Source organism: Vespa mandarinia, chromosome 3 (genome assembly GCF_050613455.1).
Source record: "Vespa mandarinia isolate Hongniang chromosome 3, ASM5061345v1, whole genome shotgun sequence".
NCBI lineage: Eukaryota > Metazoa > Arthropoda > Insecta > Hymenoptera > Vespidae > Vespa > Vespa mandarinia.
Window position 1 is genome coordinate 2,296,040 of NC_140812.1, and position 16,648 is coordinate 2,312,687.

Consider the following 16,648-nt stretch of genomic DNA (forward strand, 5'->3'; position numbering starts at 1 on the left):
AGAAACAAAATTTTCTTTTTCGTTCATTTTGAAAAGATCGTTCGTCCTTATTACAAAACAAAAAATTATTCTAATCCTTTTATGTCGGGGTTTTATAAAGAAAAATTTTTATATTGTATTATAAAAGACAAAGCAATCAATAATATAAGGAGAAAAGTGTCTAGCTTTTAAATGTAAAAGATCAACTAATCAAAATCACAGACTTTTTCTCCGTACCATTTTTATCTAATTGGTGATTAAAGTTAGAAAACGATGGATTTAAAGGATTTTTCATTTCAAATATTGCAAAAGGGCGGAAAATAGCAATTAATTAATAAACTAATTCTTTATATATAACTTTACAGATTTTTAAATGATATTTAAGAAATATTATACTTGAAAAATCACAAGTCTGACTTCGTGATATATATCAAAATCTATTGTCTGAAATTCTAATTAAACCGATGATTATGTAATCACTGAAAAATTTTCAATTTTAATTTTCGAAATATTCGAGTTACTAAACATAGTACGTCCGTTTTGAACCAGTAAGACCGTAATATCTTATTTGAAAGTTTGTTAAAAGAGACAAATTAAAAACTTTCAATTGATCTTTTAATCCTTCGTCGTGTCTCGTTGCAGACGAATCTCACGAGACAATATGTAAGTGGACAAACTCAAATGATTCTCGTTGGTTTAACTGGCCTTGCGTCGAGGAAAATTTGTTCGAGAGTTCGCTTTGAACAAGAATTTCAAAGACTCTTTCTTCCTTTCATCTTTGTTTAACCAACAATTCGACGAGAAATGGTCAATCGTTCTTCAATCGCTACTTTTAATTCGAACTAAATTAAAACTAGCAAAAATAAAGTATTAAAGTTGTCGATAAGTTCATTAAATTTCCTTTCGAAAATTTCACGATATTGTTTACTTTTTAATTGAAGTTCTTTTTTTAATTTCTTTCTTTCCAAGATGTTTTCACCATGTAAATGTCTTTAAACGAATAAATAGATCGAATATAATTAAATAAGAAGGAAAAGCTGATGAAATGACACGATCATGATTAATGGCTAATCTAACGAGCAACTTATCTTTCAGAGTCATTACTTCGACTGCGAATATGATAAGGATGAGCACGGGAAAACCGACGGTGGATTGGGCGCCGGCACGCCAATGTTTCTTACCTCTATGATCCACGGCACGTCCTGTGTTCTCCTATAAGAAGAACAAATTTTCGCAAACTGACAAAACAAACCATTTTTGCTTTATCGAAGCCGAATATATTCGTGTTTGCCCACAAAAAAGAACGAAAGAAAGAAAGTATAAATAGTTTCTTGAAATGGACTGATTCATGGAAAGAGCATGAAGATATTTAAGATTAATTGTTAAGAGGGACAAGGACATTGAGACGGGTAAGAAAAAGAGAAAGAGTAGGAAGTGCACTCGACGAAAAGTCCGACTACGGGGAGAGATTTATCCGTTAATCCGGAGGTAGAGTCAAATTAATAGAGAAATATCGAATCTTTGGATTTATCTTCTGTACGCCCGCGAAATCTGCAATTTTCGATTTCTCTCTCTCTTTCTCTCTCTCTCTCGCTCTCGCTCTCGCTCTCGCTCTCGCTCTCGCTCTCTCTTTATCTATCTGTCTATCTATCTATCTATCCATCTGTCTATCCATCTGTCTATCTATCTTTCTCGATCAAGCAAAAAGATTTGCCATAATAACAATTGCCTGTGTACTTACGTACATTTGCGATTTTTCACCGACAACTTTTATGCGAGTCTGGTGATCCGTAGACGAAGAATAACACTTGTCAATTTTTTGCTCGTGGTCTGATTCATACATTATCCTTTAGGATAAAGACGAAGAACGCGGCAACGTGCAATTTGTGTATATTTCATGTGAACGTAACTGAAATCTAATAACTCAAAGTTAATTTTAATAAAATCTAATCACGAGTTGCTACATAGAATTCATTCGTTCGTGAGTTCCCATTTTGATTGTGAGTTTGTGTCTCTGTTAAATATCTCGTGTAGCCTATAATCAAGTCTACCAATTTCTTTTTCTTTAGGATATCACACCGACTGGTTTTTTATAGTACTCGAAACAATTTTATGAGAATCTATAAATAAATGGGCCTACGTTCTTTCGACGACATAGAAATATATCTTTTTGAACTAAAGTTAAGATTCATGAACGGACGTTCTAGTTTTCTGTGCGATATATTAGAAGAGCAAGAGAAAAAATTACAAAGAAGTAGATAGAGATATTTACCGACTAGAAAATAAATACAACAAAAAAAAAAAATAAATAAATAAATAAATAAATAAATAAATCCTGCGATTTCCGAGAATGTAACATCCGATGGAACATCGCGACTCGAAACACATGAAAGTAATTTAGTAATATAGTAATGAAAGATCTGGATCATCGAGCATCTGTTCGATGGGATGCATGTTCCGCGATTCGTTACATGAGTTACGTTCAGTCGTAACAAACACGTTGTTAAATTAAAGTGTGCGCACGAAAAATTTGACCGAGAACGATCGCATTTAAACTTCCACCATTCGTTTTCGTTCGAACGTTAATTCTTGAATGAAGTTCTTGAGAAAAATACGTTTTTCTTTGTCTTATTATACTTTTATATTTTATTATTTGTTATGTCATATAAATTTTAATTGAATCTACTTTTGAACCAATAATTAAATCTGATCGTTCATGGTCTTCGCTATGAGAAATTCAATCTGCCTTTAGCTAAATATGTCGTAAGATTGTAACGTTTAATACAAAAAGAACTTTACCTTTAGTTCTTCTAAGGTGAAAAGAATTTAACTAATGATATGATATAATTGACGAACTGTAGTGGCGAAGAAAGAGGATCGTCGAGAGAAGCATATAGTTCGATTATCTGATTCCTATCGAATCGATTGAGGATCGATGAATTCAAATGAAACATAATACAGTACCTGCCTATTTCAGAGAGGGCCGTACACATTGAATGCATTTACCAAGACGAAGCTTTAAAAGACGAGCTCGCGGATTAATCGGTTGAATCTAATGCATTCATTACGTTATGAAATGTGTCATCAAAATATATAGATGTATGAATCTATAAAATAATCTATATATATATACACTTATATATACACTTTCGAATAAAGATATGCCAGATACGACATTAAAGCTCAAATTTATTTGTAATCTTTAGATGTACGTATTAACGTTGTGTGTATACACATGCGTAAATAGTGTTTTCACACTAGCTCTTGAAATATTTACTGCTAAAGAACAAAACACGAGTACTTGATAAAATGGACATTAAATAAATCAAATGAATGAACGTAAAAATAAAAAAAGATTGTGCGATCCCGCGTCTATGGATTGTAAAGCTTCGTTTTGAGCTCGATGAATTAAGAGTGTGCGTCTAATGCTGGCCTATTAACTTATATTCGTCTTTTCACAAAAAGATTGTTCGTTTGTACCTCGCGCCGAAGGAAATAAGGGATATACATATATATACATATATATATATATGTAACCCTCTATTGCCAAAAACAAATTTTTTGTATAATCGATATTATAACTTTCCTACTTATAATTATTGGAAAGAACACGACCATCTTGTACAACTTTATCTTGCACTCTATTTCGTTCGAAATATCTTTTTAGCTTATGTATGTGTGTGTGTGTTGATGTATGCATGATAAAATCAGCATGGAACAGAATAGGCACGACCGATGTAGTTCACCTTAATGGCTTATAATACTAGTTAAAATAAATATTTCTGCAAATTTTTTATTTATTTTAACTTAATTTCAATTATTAGAAACTTTTTATATATGTTTCAACTTTTGAAATGACTACCATCTTAAAACTAAAAGTTAAATTGAATTTTTTTTGCATAAATTTCAAATCAGTCTATTCTAACATTTAGATCGTTTATTATAAAACCAGTGTGTGAGTGTGTGTGTGCAGGCGCACATATGCGTTTATACAATTACGTACGAATCTGCGTGCGTAAAAATACATTATATATAAAGTTTGATGGAAAACTTAAAGATAGATAAAGATCTTCTATTAAGTCCATAAAATTTCAACAAAATTCATACCTACATAGATACGCACATATATGTAATAAGATTTTGATATAAAACATAGAGAATACCGGTGGTCGTGCCTAAGAAGAATTGTAATAGAAATCGACGGACGGAGACTTTCGTGATTTAAAAGAAGAGAAACCTTTTATTGTATAAATGAAAATCGAGGAAGTAAAGTAGGTTTTGACCTTTCTTCGAATATTCTCGATACGAGTTACGCTATTATAAACATTTTTCTTCATCTTATTTTTCAAAAATAACACTCGCGAATCTACTAGACGGCAAGTATATTACAAATATCGATCAAGTGGACGATTCGGAGTGCTATACTTATATGTGTAAAGTATTTTGTGCTCACGTATGTACGTCTAACGATATATATTCTGTGTAATCTACAGTGTGTAGAGGACAAAAAAAAAAATAAGAATTATAAAGAAATCATCGTTATAGAGTATGACTATAAAACTTGATGTACTTGTACAAAAACACAGCACCAATAAACATGGCCTAAGCAGCATGATCCATTCCTTTTGTATAATCGAATATTCATGATCTTAAGTCGTTTTTAAGTTCGAAATGAGACAAGCTCGTAAAGAAACCTAATAACGATTAATTTGAAAAGAATACCGTACAAGGCAAGGCGAGAAAAAATATTGAAAATTTTGATTCTCTTTTGCGAATAGGCAACCCGTAAGAACACTACGGCAAACTCAATTATTATTCACTTGGCGTATATGTGACTATATTTTCGATGTGTTAGACGAAGTAAATATGCAACAAGAAGCGTGCAAAAAACATAATTACAAATGGTTTATTAATCAAAATCCTTTTATTCATTTATTTCATTATTTACGTCGAAGAAATAGAAACTTAAATAATGTAACACTTTATAAAATATGTTTACTTGTTTCAGATACATATATTCATTTCTCTCTTCTCAGTGATGATCCTTCCAATAGTTCCGGAGACGTTCGCGTTAATTCTTATTGTCCTTGAGACACTTTCTTCTTTTTCTTTTTTTTTTCTTCTTTTTTTTTTTTTTTTTTTTTTCTTTTTTTCTTTTTTTTGCTTTATTCATCGACAAATAACGTTCAATCAGCAAGTTGACACATCGCTTAAGCCTGGAACAGATCCGGCTTGCCGATGACATCACACTCGAGGTCTCTTTAGGGATCGATCAGCGTGTCTCCGCTCGTAAGTCGCGCGTGCGTCGAACACTTGTCGCACTTGTCTTTACTTCCTTACTCCTGCCACTTGATTCGCTCTTTTCCATCTTCTTAAACCAATTGCTTCATCTTTTTTATCCTCTATTTGTTCTTCTTATTCTCTTCTTCGAGCTTTCTCATCAGCATTAATATAGGCAGAATTTTCATCTTTCCCTTCTTCGCTTTCTGTATTTTCTTTTCTTTTTCTTTGGTTTTTTTTCCTACATTTTTCTTTCTTCATTTCTCTCCGCTCTCGGACGTTCTATCTTCCACGAACACTTATGCTGAAAATACGAGCGAATAAGAAATAACATATCATGTGTCCGATAAATCAACAAACCTTTGGCAAATGTTTTGCAAATCTTTTGAAAAAGAATATGAAAGAGAAAAAGAGAAATATTCTTCTTCCTTTTTTACTTCTTCATGACAAATATAAAGTATGCAAATATTAACATACGGTTCTAACGCCTTCTCCATTTTATTTTCGTGATACCCAAGAGAAATCCGGAAATATAAATTCAATTTCATTCTTCACGAAGTGTACACAGTTATTCGATCGTGGGTCGAAGGAGTAGATATGTTAAGTATAGTATTGTCACGCACTTTCCCATCGTCTCGCCTTCTCCTTCGACTTTGAGCTTTTTGAAATCACTCGTTGCGTTTCTAGTCTCTCCGACTAACCGGTGTCACGACCTGCCTCTTACCTGCATTTTACCGCTGTCCCGTTCTCCCCTTCCTTCTCCGATCGACGTGACTTTTTGTTATCCCTTCCAATGATTTCCTTTCTCTTTTATTCTTACCGAAATGTCTCTTGGCCGTATACCCTCGTCATCCTTCTTGCTTCTTCAACCTCTCCTTTCACGCTACGATTCTACGAATACGTGTTAATCGTTACATCACGTCCATATTAATAAATTCGTTCATCATCGATGCAGAATGTGTTTTATTTTGATCATAATTTGTTTATATCCTAGGATTACGTGTTTACACTCGTAATAATGTGATTACGATTATTGGTAATACCAACAATAAAGAAATATATTTCATTTAAACGATATAAATACAATCCCGTAATTGTTATTTAAACTAAGTTTTTCAAATCAATTGAAACAAGCTTGACAGCGAACGTATTACAACGTACGTTGCGGAAAGTAGCACGTTTCATTTATCTCATGAAAACTAGTACATTTCAATTTATCACGAAAAAAAGCACCTTTCGATTTTGTTCTCAAAAAGTAACGTGTTCGGCCCATTAGAATCATTATAACAAGCAGATCATGTTTTGCTTTTTTTTAATTACTAAATACAAAGCGCTAATTTTCGTAAGAACAAATGAAACGTGCTACTTGTCGTAACGTGCATCGATTAAGGATCCTAATGCAATTTGAAATCAATGATCAGACATATCGATTTTCTATACCTAAGAAGAAGCGGCACGTTATCGCTTATTAAACACTCATCGTTCGTACTTGCTGCTCCCTACCACCAATGTACAATATCTCCCACTCTCTCTCTCTCTCTCTCTCTCTCTCTCTCTCTCTTTTTAGTACCACCACTCTACGTCTCTTTGCACAGCGGTTTCTGTTTCCCACCATAGAACCATCTCTATCTCTCCTCTCCTCTCTCTCTCTGTCTGTTTCTCTGTCTGTCTGTCTGTCTGTCTCTTTCTTTCTCTTTTTCTCTTTCTCTTTCATTCATACACACACAGACACACACACACACACACACGCACGTTCTCTTCCTCCTTCTACTCGACTACCTACTACTGCCACTTGTGTGTCCATCGGTTTCCGTACCGTCCCTTCTTCTTCGTTCGCTCTCTGTGTTTGAGCCCAGTTAGCTCGGTATCGCATTATGCTACGGTCGTCACACCGTGTTGTACGATGCTACGTCAGTGCCGTGGCAGTACATACTCGTGATCTTCTTCTTCTTCTTCTTCTTTTTGTACATTTGTGTGCTCCACTTTACTACACGCGAGAAGCAGAAAATCATCGGCACACGATTGGTGGTACCTTCGCTGGCATGCTACGTCACGGAAAATAATGGGAAAAAACGCCAGCAAGTTGAAGTCGCGTAGAACTCAAAGTCAGTTTTTCCTCTCATTCTTTCTTTTTCTTTTTTTTCCTTTTTTTTCCTTTTTTTTTTCGTTCATGCGTTTTTTGCCAATTCTTCATTATATTAATTTCTAAAGGAATAGGAGTCTCTCTTTTAATAAAACTTTATTACTCGATGAATAGTTCCGTAAAAGTGCTCATTATTTTAATAAATGTTTTTCCGAGCTTCGAGATTTACTATATCGATCACACGTGACTCGCGAACTGTTTTCTTTTATCGAAAGAACGACGTTTCTTTAGTTTCGACACTTTAATTCGGCGAATCGTTTCGAAAATATATTCTTCGAGATCATGATAAGATACTCATGTCGCCACTTGATTTTTATGATCTATTCAATATTATTAAAATGTTTCCAAATGATTCATGTTGCTGTAATTCGATGTCCGTTGAACGATTATTTGACAGAAAGCGAGAAACAGAAGGAAAGAAAACGTTGAGAGAAATAAATGCTTCATTAACGGAGATCGATACGAGTACGAAGTAATTATTTGCGGTTGACCGTGATTCTGCATCCTGAAAATGTCCAAAGTTTGAAAATACTATGGAATAATGTGAAATTTATTGCATGAATTCTGCATGCCAACCAGCTCGATCAAGAAAGCTGTAAGGCAACTTATAATTTTGCCGATTAGCGATAACGCAACGGAATATAAATGATCGCTTAAAACTTAAACATTCGTACGTAACGTAAATATCGAATCTTTTACCAATACATGTTGAATATATGTATCGTATACGATTTCATCGTATGTATGATCACGATTTAAGAGTCCAACAAATCCTTGGTAGTTTTGGTGCCTACAGAACGGCCGAGCAAAAGGTCATATTTCCTGCGAGTTACGACAGCATCTGTAATGTGTCCGTAACGTATATACATACTGTCTTGTTACGTTGCAAGCAACATCGATGTGGTCTCAATGACGTATTCAGAAAGTATTACGCGTACTCCCGGTATAATTTTTCTTGCGTTTTTTTTTTCCTTTTCCATACAATTTGAAGGATGATCGTTGTTTATCCGTTCGTTTAATCGTTTATACCTCGTTAAGAGAGACTCGTGGCGTCAAGGTTACAGAATGCCGACAAATTACATTAACAAGAGATATTTATTAAGCATTTATAGGAAGTCGAATGGATTAAACGAGGTAAATCTTTCAAATTCTCCTTATACCTGAAATTCATCGTTGAAGTTGAAGCGAAACTAAATTTGATCAAGGTACGATATAAATTACGTATGGCGTCAAAGTCACCCATTATTTCACGCTTTAAGATCTAGTCGTGTAAGTAATTGCTCTTTCTCAAAGTATTTTTGAGATAACTAAAAATGTTACCGATGACAACGATTACAAAAGAAAAAGAAGTCGAAGAATTTCAACGTGTTTACAATTCCCGAGGATGCTTTCTTTTGGGAGTATTTATAAAAATCTCTGATAAATTTCAATTCTTCCATTGATTTATCTAATAACGACTCGTTTGTCGTGTCTTATAGAAACTTCTACATTACTCCTTTTCAATGTATTATGAATATAATATCGCATGTGAAATTTCATACAAGTTAGACAATATCAGACAATTCTATGGCTCGGGGCAATCGGGCTTGTGTGCTTTTTTTTTTGAGTTGATAACGTCTCTTCGTATATTGCATAGTTATCTCGGTAAACGGCGACCTTATCACCGTTGCCAGGTATTATGTTAGCAAGCGGAGAGTGAGAGCGAGCCAACGGCGACGGCAACGGCGAGCTCAGCACACCTGCATTCCGATTACTTAGCTTTTTCAAACCAGCCATGCTCAGTTACGTCAACCAACCGACCGACCGACCGACCGACCGACCGACCGATCGACCGACAGACCGACAACTGACAGATCGTTGTCGATACTAATACACGATTACACGGTACCAACCTCAATTATTACATTTCAATCGCATTCGACTATAACTGTCTGCGGGTTACGCGATTGAATTGTTTTAGAAAATTATTGGGTCGATGGACGAATAGATAAGCGTACAGATAATAATCGATAAGTGGGTGTATAGATAGGCGTGAAAAGGAAAAAGAATAAGTCGCTTCGAAAACTGACATACTTGATATCATTTAATACTATTTTCAATTTTAAATGATCATAAATTAAAACCATTCCAATATGCATATTTAATTGTCTATAACTTGTAATCGTAGTTGAAATTCTTATATGTAAATATTTGAAGAAACTTTGAAAGAAAAGAAACGACCTATGGAGCGAAATGAACTGAATATATCTGCAAGAGTGCAGGTAGCAGCTCGTGATTCTGGAAAAAATCCAAACGTGCTTTCGAGCGTGTTCGAGCGCAACGGTAAAGCGCGTGCTTGAACGATCATGTCTGGCCAGCGAAATGGACTGGCTTGTTTTCGCGACAGTGGACGTACTATTGTTACGATAGTACAAATAACAGAGGCGCCGCGAACAAACAAAAGATAAACATCACAACTTATCGCATCTATTTGCGTTCTTCTATCGTACAATGCAGATGTAAAAAGAAAACATGGCTTAGAAACGACGTGAATGTAACGATTTTGAATTTTTTGCAATTATTTTCTTTCGAATACCGTCCTTTCGTTCTTTCGATAATGTTTAGAAAAATTTGCTAAAAATGTATTAGAAATTCCATAGCGAGAATTGCTATGATCATTTGAAATAATATGAACAGAAGGAAAAAGCATCATTTTTTTTTTTTTCTATAGTAGCATTTTTACGTATTTCAAAGGCATAGCATGGAGTTTTCGATTTCCGTCGATGGGCACCCTACAAAATTTAGGTGCCAGCGGACGACGCCGCAAGAGAGGCTTTTCTTCTTCGACCTCTTGCAAGGATCTTCGACGGCAAAGACATACGATTCATCTACAGCCAGAAGTGATTATTCAAAAGGAACCGTGCCTGATCGTGACTCCACCGTCGCCAGAGAATTTCATTAGGGCTAATCAAAGGTACTGAAAGAATACTAATTTATCGAATCCCGCTAGATTAATGTAACCAATTAATAAGGAGATGCCATTGGGTGAATGATTTTTCTTTTAAAAAAAAATTTGCGAAGAATTGTGAATCTATATTTCGAAAAATAGTAGAAATATTGTAAGAACTGTATGCGATAAATGAAGAAAATGAAAAATATCGATCGACGTGAATAACAAATTGAGACGGTAACTCTTGTTCTCTCCCTTTCTCTCTCCCTCTCTCTCTTAACGTCTGAAATTTTCACCAAAGTCGAGTGGCTTGACTTATAATTTATGAATTAGCCTCTTTGAGGGTATACGGGAATACCAGTACACGGGCACATAATGGAGCCGGCTGGTCTCGAACCGGTTTTCCTCGATCTTTGCCTTCAAAATGACGTGCCGACTCGTATACGGTGCGCAACAAACGCGGGAAGTCCATAACGTAAGATCAGGGAAACCGCGAATCGAGGATCATCCGCGAGCGAGAAATCTTTCGAGGCTTTTCATACTGTTCGTCCTTGGTGTTCCGATCGCACACGCAAGTCTGCGATTCTTACGAGAAATTGATGATATAATTTAATGATAAAGTAAGCGATGACTCGTGCAACATCCGAAGACCTCGACAATTTACATTTCGATCGTTTCATTTTAGCTTTTCTCTAACCAAAAACAGTGATTCGCTTTTTTCGAAGGATAAACTTATCAATGGTGAAAATGATCGATCAATTCAATAATCGATGAGTAATAATCTGAAAGATGGAATAATGTAAACGTATTAATAGAATTGTTTTTTTGCAAAAATTTCAAACGGTTTTGCGCGTTTAATCGATTCTTACGTTCTTTCATCCTATCCCATTCGTTCCAACTTATCTCACATTTCTCATTCCATCGTATCGCATAACCGACTCTATCTCAAATACGTTTGCGCATCTGCAGATAAGCATGGTTTCGTTCTCGCACATTGCATCGGCCACGCGTGATCTCATTGGACGTAACAGAGCGTCAGAAGTCAGAGACGAAGAGATAACTGAAAGATAACGAAGGAAAGGAGGAGGCGCGATGCTTACGCGTAACGTTATCTTTATCTCTGTCAATAATCTATATCTCGGTGTTTCGATGCATGGTACAGCATCCTTATCGACCAAGTGCGAGTTCATAATTTTTTTTTCCATGAAATTACTCGAAAGTTTATGATAAAGAGATTGATCGATATTAAACATCGATTCGAATATGAAAATATTTTTATAAATAATTTAAATAGAACAATTAATTAAAATTATCATTTTCGTAATTCTAAACTCGAATTGATTGAAGAGATATCTTAATTCGTTTAAAACTAGGTCAAATAAATTGCTTGAAAAGAAAGGAAAGAGAAAATACAAATAATCAAAGATTTCATTGATTGGCCGAGCTTGTTCAAGGATCAAACGTATATAAATGAAAATGTAATAAAAGCTGATCCATTAAAATTTCTTGAGATAACTGTTTACGATGAGAGATACGATCGACGAAAATACGCAGTGAATACCATATGTCGACCACCTGAATTTCAATGAAAACCTCGTCGTAGGTAGATTTGTTACGGCGCGTCTCATATTTATTTTATACGACATTTCGCGAAATATTTTGACCGAAAAAAAGATATTAGCGAAAAACATCATCGTCGTGGAACGATAAAAAGATCTCATTTTTAAAGATTTTCCTTAAATAACACTATTTTTGGAAAATGAATCATACGTCTGATTTATGGATATGTTATAACGTAAGAATTTTCTTTCGCTCATCTCAATATTTAAGAACAATAATAAAGAACAAATTCTTTCATAAATCGATCTTAACTATTGTTATTAGGAAAATTCGATATGAAAAAATGTCGATTATAAAAGCGATTGATTAATGTGAAAGCATAGAAAAATTTGCTTTTCGTTTCGATGTTGTTCGTTTGATAGGGAGTATGGAAAAGTAGAGAGCATGCAAAAGATTGATTGCATCTGCGTGCACTCGAGAAAATACTTTCTATCGAGCGCCTTTGACGCAGGCGCGTAGAAGCACTATCGAACTCCCTGTATGCACTTTCCCCTATTTTCACGAAGATCGATAAACCCCATATTGAAATGAGACTGTTGAGAGAGAAAGAGAGGGAAAAACGAAGCTCTATCCGATAGTATCTTAAAAAAAAAGGCTCGATTTCAATCGAGGTGGATGAAGCGTACGACTCTACGAGTATCTGTCACCGCGTCGACGGACTTCTTGACGTTTAAAGCGATTCGGGAGATGAGAAAACGCAGGCGTAAGAAGGGAGGGAAGAAGAGAGAGAGAGAGAGAGACAGAGAGAGAGAGAGAGAGACAGAGTGGAGAGAAAGAGGAAGAGAGAAGGAAACCTGCTGTAGGCTCATCCACAGGGACGTAGAGATTTCCTTATAAGACCACGTTATAATAAAAAATTTATTTAATTGCGATATCGATTAAACAAATTATCGCCACTTCGATTATCAAGTTTTGCCATATCGCCAATAAGAATGTTATTTCGTTTCTAGGTGAAATAAAAAGATGACGTTGGAAATATTTCGACGTTTTCGTCGAAAAAGAAAGAAATTTTGAAAAAAGACAAATCTTATTAATTATTCGAAAAATTGATACATCTTGTATCATTATTTATTATTATCGTTATATATTATCGTTTAATAAAGAACAGAGGGGAGAAACGCTTGATATAAGAGGAAAATCCACGATACGGCATTGCAGGCGTTTTATAGCTTTTTGCAGATTCTATTAATAAGGCGAGAAGCGCCCCTTTGATTCCCTCCAAAAATACGGCACTGTCTATATTGTAGGGTCGACGGACATAGTTCAGTGGGGTGCGCGCGCTCGGCCGGAGAGCCGTGTGGCCGAACCCTATTCCGTCGATTCTTTCTTTTCGACGGATCGAAATATCAAAACGTTAAAGGCAAAACGAGTTAAAAAGAATCGAAATTTTGTTCTTTGCTTAATCGTATTCGAGCTCGCAAAGTTCGACTTTAGGAAAAGGAAACGTGCGTTAACGTGCACGATGTGAGTGACATGCATGAGTGAAAATTAATCCTTCTGTCAGATCGGTGGAGGAAGTCGAAGAAGAGGAGGAGGAAGGAGAGGAGGAGGAGGTGGAGGAGGAGAAGAGTGATAGAAGGGAGGATCGCGACGCATGTCTTCTACATCGAGAGAAATCTCTCTCGAAAGGACCCGAGAGCAACAATAATTTAAATCCATCAATGGTAAGTCTTAAAATCATTCATAAAGGACTAAAAGCGAATTGAACGATCGAATGAATATTCTGTTCCTGGAGAATATTTATTTCCGAGGAAATATCCTTCTCACGCGAGAATATTGTTGAAGACGAGTTTGATATCGCGAATCAAGCATTCAAGGCTGCTCTCGTTAAGCCAATCTTCGTCGGTTCGGTAGACCTGCACCACTTCTCCATTAATTGATACAATTGTCTTACGTCGAAGAGACTATAATAGTGCAATGTTTTTTACGTGCCGTCTGATGTAACATTCTGCATCTACAGAATTTAATTGCTCGATATTATTGCTAGATACTATGATACTTTGATACTCGCTGCGATATTTTTGAATATGACGCGAAATAATCTCTGAACTTTGATATTAATCGTTCTTTCAAGCGAATGACGATGACAGAAGTCACGTTGACGTTCTTACAGGAGCAACCGGAAGAATCGACGCGGAAACTGTTAGAAAGAGAATTGCGGCTTTTAGATCCACGTGATTTACGCTCGCACGCTTGGTATCATGGTTGCACGCTCCGAGGTGGTAGAAAAGGTGCTGAAGCAGAAGTACCCAACGACGGTGATTTCCTCGTCAGGGATTGTGCCTCGCAACCAGGCAACTATGTTCTCACCGTACGATGGAAGGGACAGCCGCTTCATTTCGTCATAAACAGAGTAAGCCGATGATATCTAAATGAGATTTCATTAAGATCAATCTGATGCAACTTGACGAATTCTTTGTACCGTCATTAATCTATTGTAGTAAAAAAAACTTTTAATAGAGAAGTTCGACAAGATATATATATACATATATATATATATATATATATATATATATATATATATATATATATATATCTGCAAACTGGTTCTGCGAAGAACCCGAAAGATAATGAAAAAGGAAAAATTGCAAAAAAGAAAATGTAGGAACCGCTTGTAACTTTGAAAATGGATATACTATGGAGATAAAAATCCAAAGTAGAAACGGATAAGATCGTCGATAGAATCGTAATGAGAATTGGTCTAGGAGGCATGCGCTATACTAAAGTGAATTTCGTATTAAACAGGGCCTCTCTTTTATAGGTCGTAATTCAGCCGGAAACGGTCTACGAGAGAGCACAATACCAGTTTGAGGACGAAGCCTTCGACACGGTCGCCGATCTGATAACCTTTTATGTCGGTAGTGGTAGGCCGATAAGTCAAGCGAGCGGTGCTCGAATCATAACTCCAAAGCCAAGATCGGTGCCACTGACCTGTGTAAGCGGTGGCCCTACTGTTAATCAACATGGCTCGAGTCCATCCTCGTCGTCTTTGTCGACCGGTTCACCACCGCGATTGCCAAGGAAGCAACAACGTAGCCATTCCTTGACAGCGCAACACCACGTACCAGATCAGCATGGAGCCAACAGAGAGACTGGAAATCAGCAAGCAAATGCTCCAATACAATCGAGTACATTACCAAGAATACCACCTATACAGAGTCAACCGCCTTCGTGTTCGTTGTCATTGGGCCGTCAAAAAATTATCAGAGTGATCTCGGATCCAGCGCTTCAACAACAGCAACAACAGTTGCAGCAACAACAGCAGCAACATCAGCCATTGAATCATCAAAATACGATAGCGGGTTCTGCTCCGCCGAAACCACCAAGAGTACCGTACGTTGGTAATCATCAGCAACATCATCATCATCGTCACCATCATCATCAGGGTTATCAAGCTTCCGGAAGTGATAGTGGCAACGGATCAGGGGACAGTGAATTCGAGACCAATAACTCAGGCGGTACCAGTCAACCGTCGTCGTCCGCACCCATAAAAGGTGTGGTCATACGAAGTCATTACAATACCAGTAACGACGGTACAAATGGTAATAATGGCAATGAATATGAGCTAAGTGCCGAGGAACAGCTCGTAGTTGCTGCTCCTTCGTTAGAAGTCACGACGGTGCTCGATATCGAAGGTTTCTCGACTCTTTTATTACCAGCTGGAGAACATCGGCCTCTCGATCCGACCGCGCTAAGAGGCGTCTCGGGGATGTTGCACGATTCGGCACCGAGGGTCTTAGCGTCGCATCTCACCAGGATCGATCTCGAAGTCGCCCTACAGCCTGGTTCTGGCAATCGTAGTGGATTGAGCGGAATCGAATTAGCAACGCTACCTCACGGTAGACAAGCTAGGATGGATCTTATCGAAAGGTCCGAGTGTTTAAAGCTTCTAGTCGCGGTGACCGTTCTAGCCGGTGCTACGGCAATCGAGAGAGCGGCGACGATCAGTAAATGGATAAAGGTTGCGATAGATACCAAAACGGCTCTAGGAAATCTTTATGGTTTCTGCGGTGTAATGCTTGGCTTATGCCTGCCACAAATACAGAGATTGGCAAACACGTGGCATCTTCTCAGGCAAAAGCATACGGAAGAAGCTTTTAGCTTCGAAGCTAAGCTAAGGCCTACTCTTCGTGCCATGAACGAATGCACGAATCCTCAAGCACCTAATACGACGTTACCCCATCTTCTACCAATCGCTTTGCTTGAGGAACGTGGCCCAGAGGATGTTCTCGGTAGAATGATTCACTCTTTCTTTTTTTTTTTTTTTCCCCTTTATTAACATTGCACTTGACTTTTTTTTCTATTGAACTGACAGTTTTCACTGAAATGAAATTTTCCGTTATCGTAGGAACTGTAGCACCTTCTGGACTAGCAGCAGCGATACTCTCGCCTTGGGAAAACTCTGCACCCGATTGCGGTCTTTCCATAGTTTGGTCTCATCTAGAAGCTGCGCGTAAACTCGCCGAGAGCTTGCCATTGTTCCGACGAAACGCTGAGATCGCTTTGGAAGGTTGTAGAAGTGACGAATTGCTATCTGATGCGTTTCGAACGGAATTTCATATAAAGTTTTTATGGGGTAGTCGGGGTGCCACGGTGGCACCCGAGGAAAGGCATCTCAAGTTCAGTCAGGTCCTGGACGCAATGTTCGACAAGTGCTCCGCTAGCGAAGTATCGGCGTAAATAAAATAATAGAGTTA

General features: G+C 37.0%; 2 protein-coding genes and 1 long non-coding RNA gene across 11 annotated transcripts in view; 2 read left to right on the plus strand and 1 right to left on the minus strand.

The window, feature by feature from the left end:
• Positions 1-5,028, plus strand: part of LOC118446899 (uncharacterized) — a 42,316-nt gene extending 37,288 nt beyond the window's left edge. For 4 of the 5 annotated variants that reach the window (XM_085656069.1, XM_085656068.1, XM_085656070.1 and 1 more), the window contains one exon: positions 1,075-5,028. In XM_085656069.1, coding sequence (XP_085512195.1) covers positions 1,075-1,197 — 123 coding nt within the window. In that variant the 3' untranslated portion in view covers positions 1,198-5,028. The remainder of the gene's footprint in view (positions 1-1,074) is intronic. The other variant, XM_035878084.2, reaches the window with a different exon arrangement.
• On the minus strand, positions 4,555-7,185 carry LOC118446904 (uncharacterized). Of its 3 annotated transcripts, XR_014981992.1 has the most exons (3): positions 7,043-7,185; positions 6,080-6,150; positions 4,556-5,563 (listed from the first exon to the last, which is right to left on the minus strand). It is a non-coding gene; the product is annotated as an uncharacterized LOC118446904 (long non-coding RNA). The 3 variants fall into 3 exon arrangements; XR_014981994.1 differs by lacking the exon at positions 6,080-6,150 and having other exon boundaries at positions 4,555-5,563; XR_014981993.1 differs by lacking the exon at positions 7,043-7,185 and having other exon boundaries at positions 4,555-5,563; positions 5,737-7,025.
• Positions 7,186-7,228: 43 nt separating this feature from the next.
• LOC118446892 (breast cancer anti-estrogen resistance protein 3 homolog) lies at positions 7,229-16,640 on the plus strand. Of its 3 annotated transcripts, none has more exons than XM_035878060.2 (6): positions 7,229-7,364; positions 10,136-10,355; positions 13,456-13,615; positions 14,026-14,304; positions 14,713-16,183; positions 16,300-16,640. In XM_035878060.2, exons 1-6 carry the CDS (start codon positions 7,322-7,324, stop codon positions 16,629-16,631), a joined length of 2,505 nt encoding a protein of 834 aa, XP_035733953.1. In that variant the 5' UTR covers positions 7,229-7,321; the 3' UTR covers positions 16,632-16,640. The 3 variants fall into 3 exon arrangements, with proteins under 3 accessions (XP_035733953.1, XP_035733954.1, XP_085512192.1); XM_035878061.2 differs by having other exon boundaries at positions 14,065-14,304; XM_085656066.1 differs by having other exon boundaries at positions 7,232-7,364; positions 10,113-10,355.
• Positions 16,641-16,648: the final 8 nt, after the last annotated feature.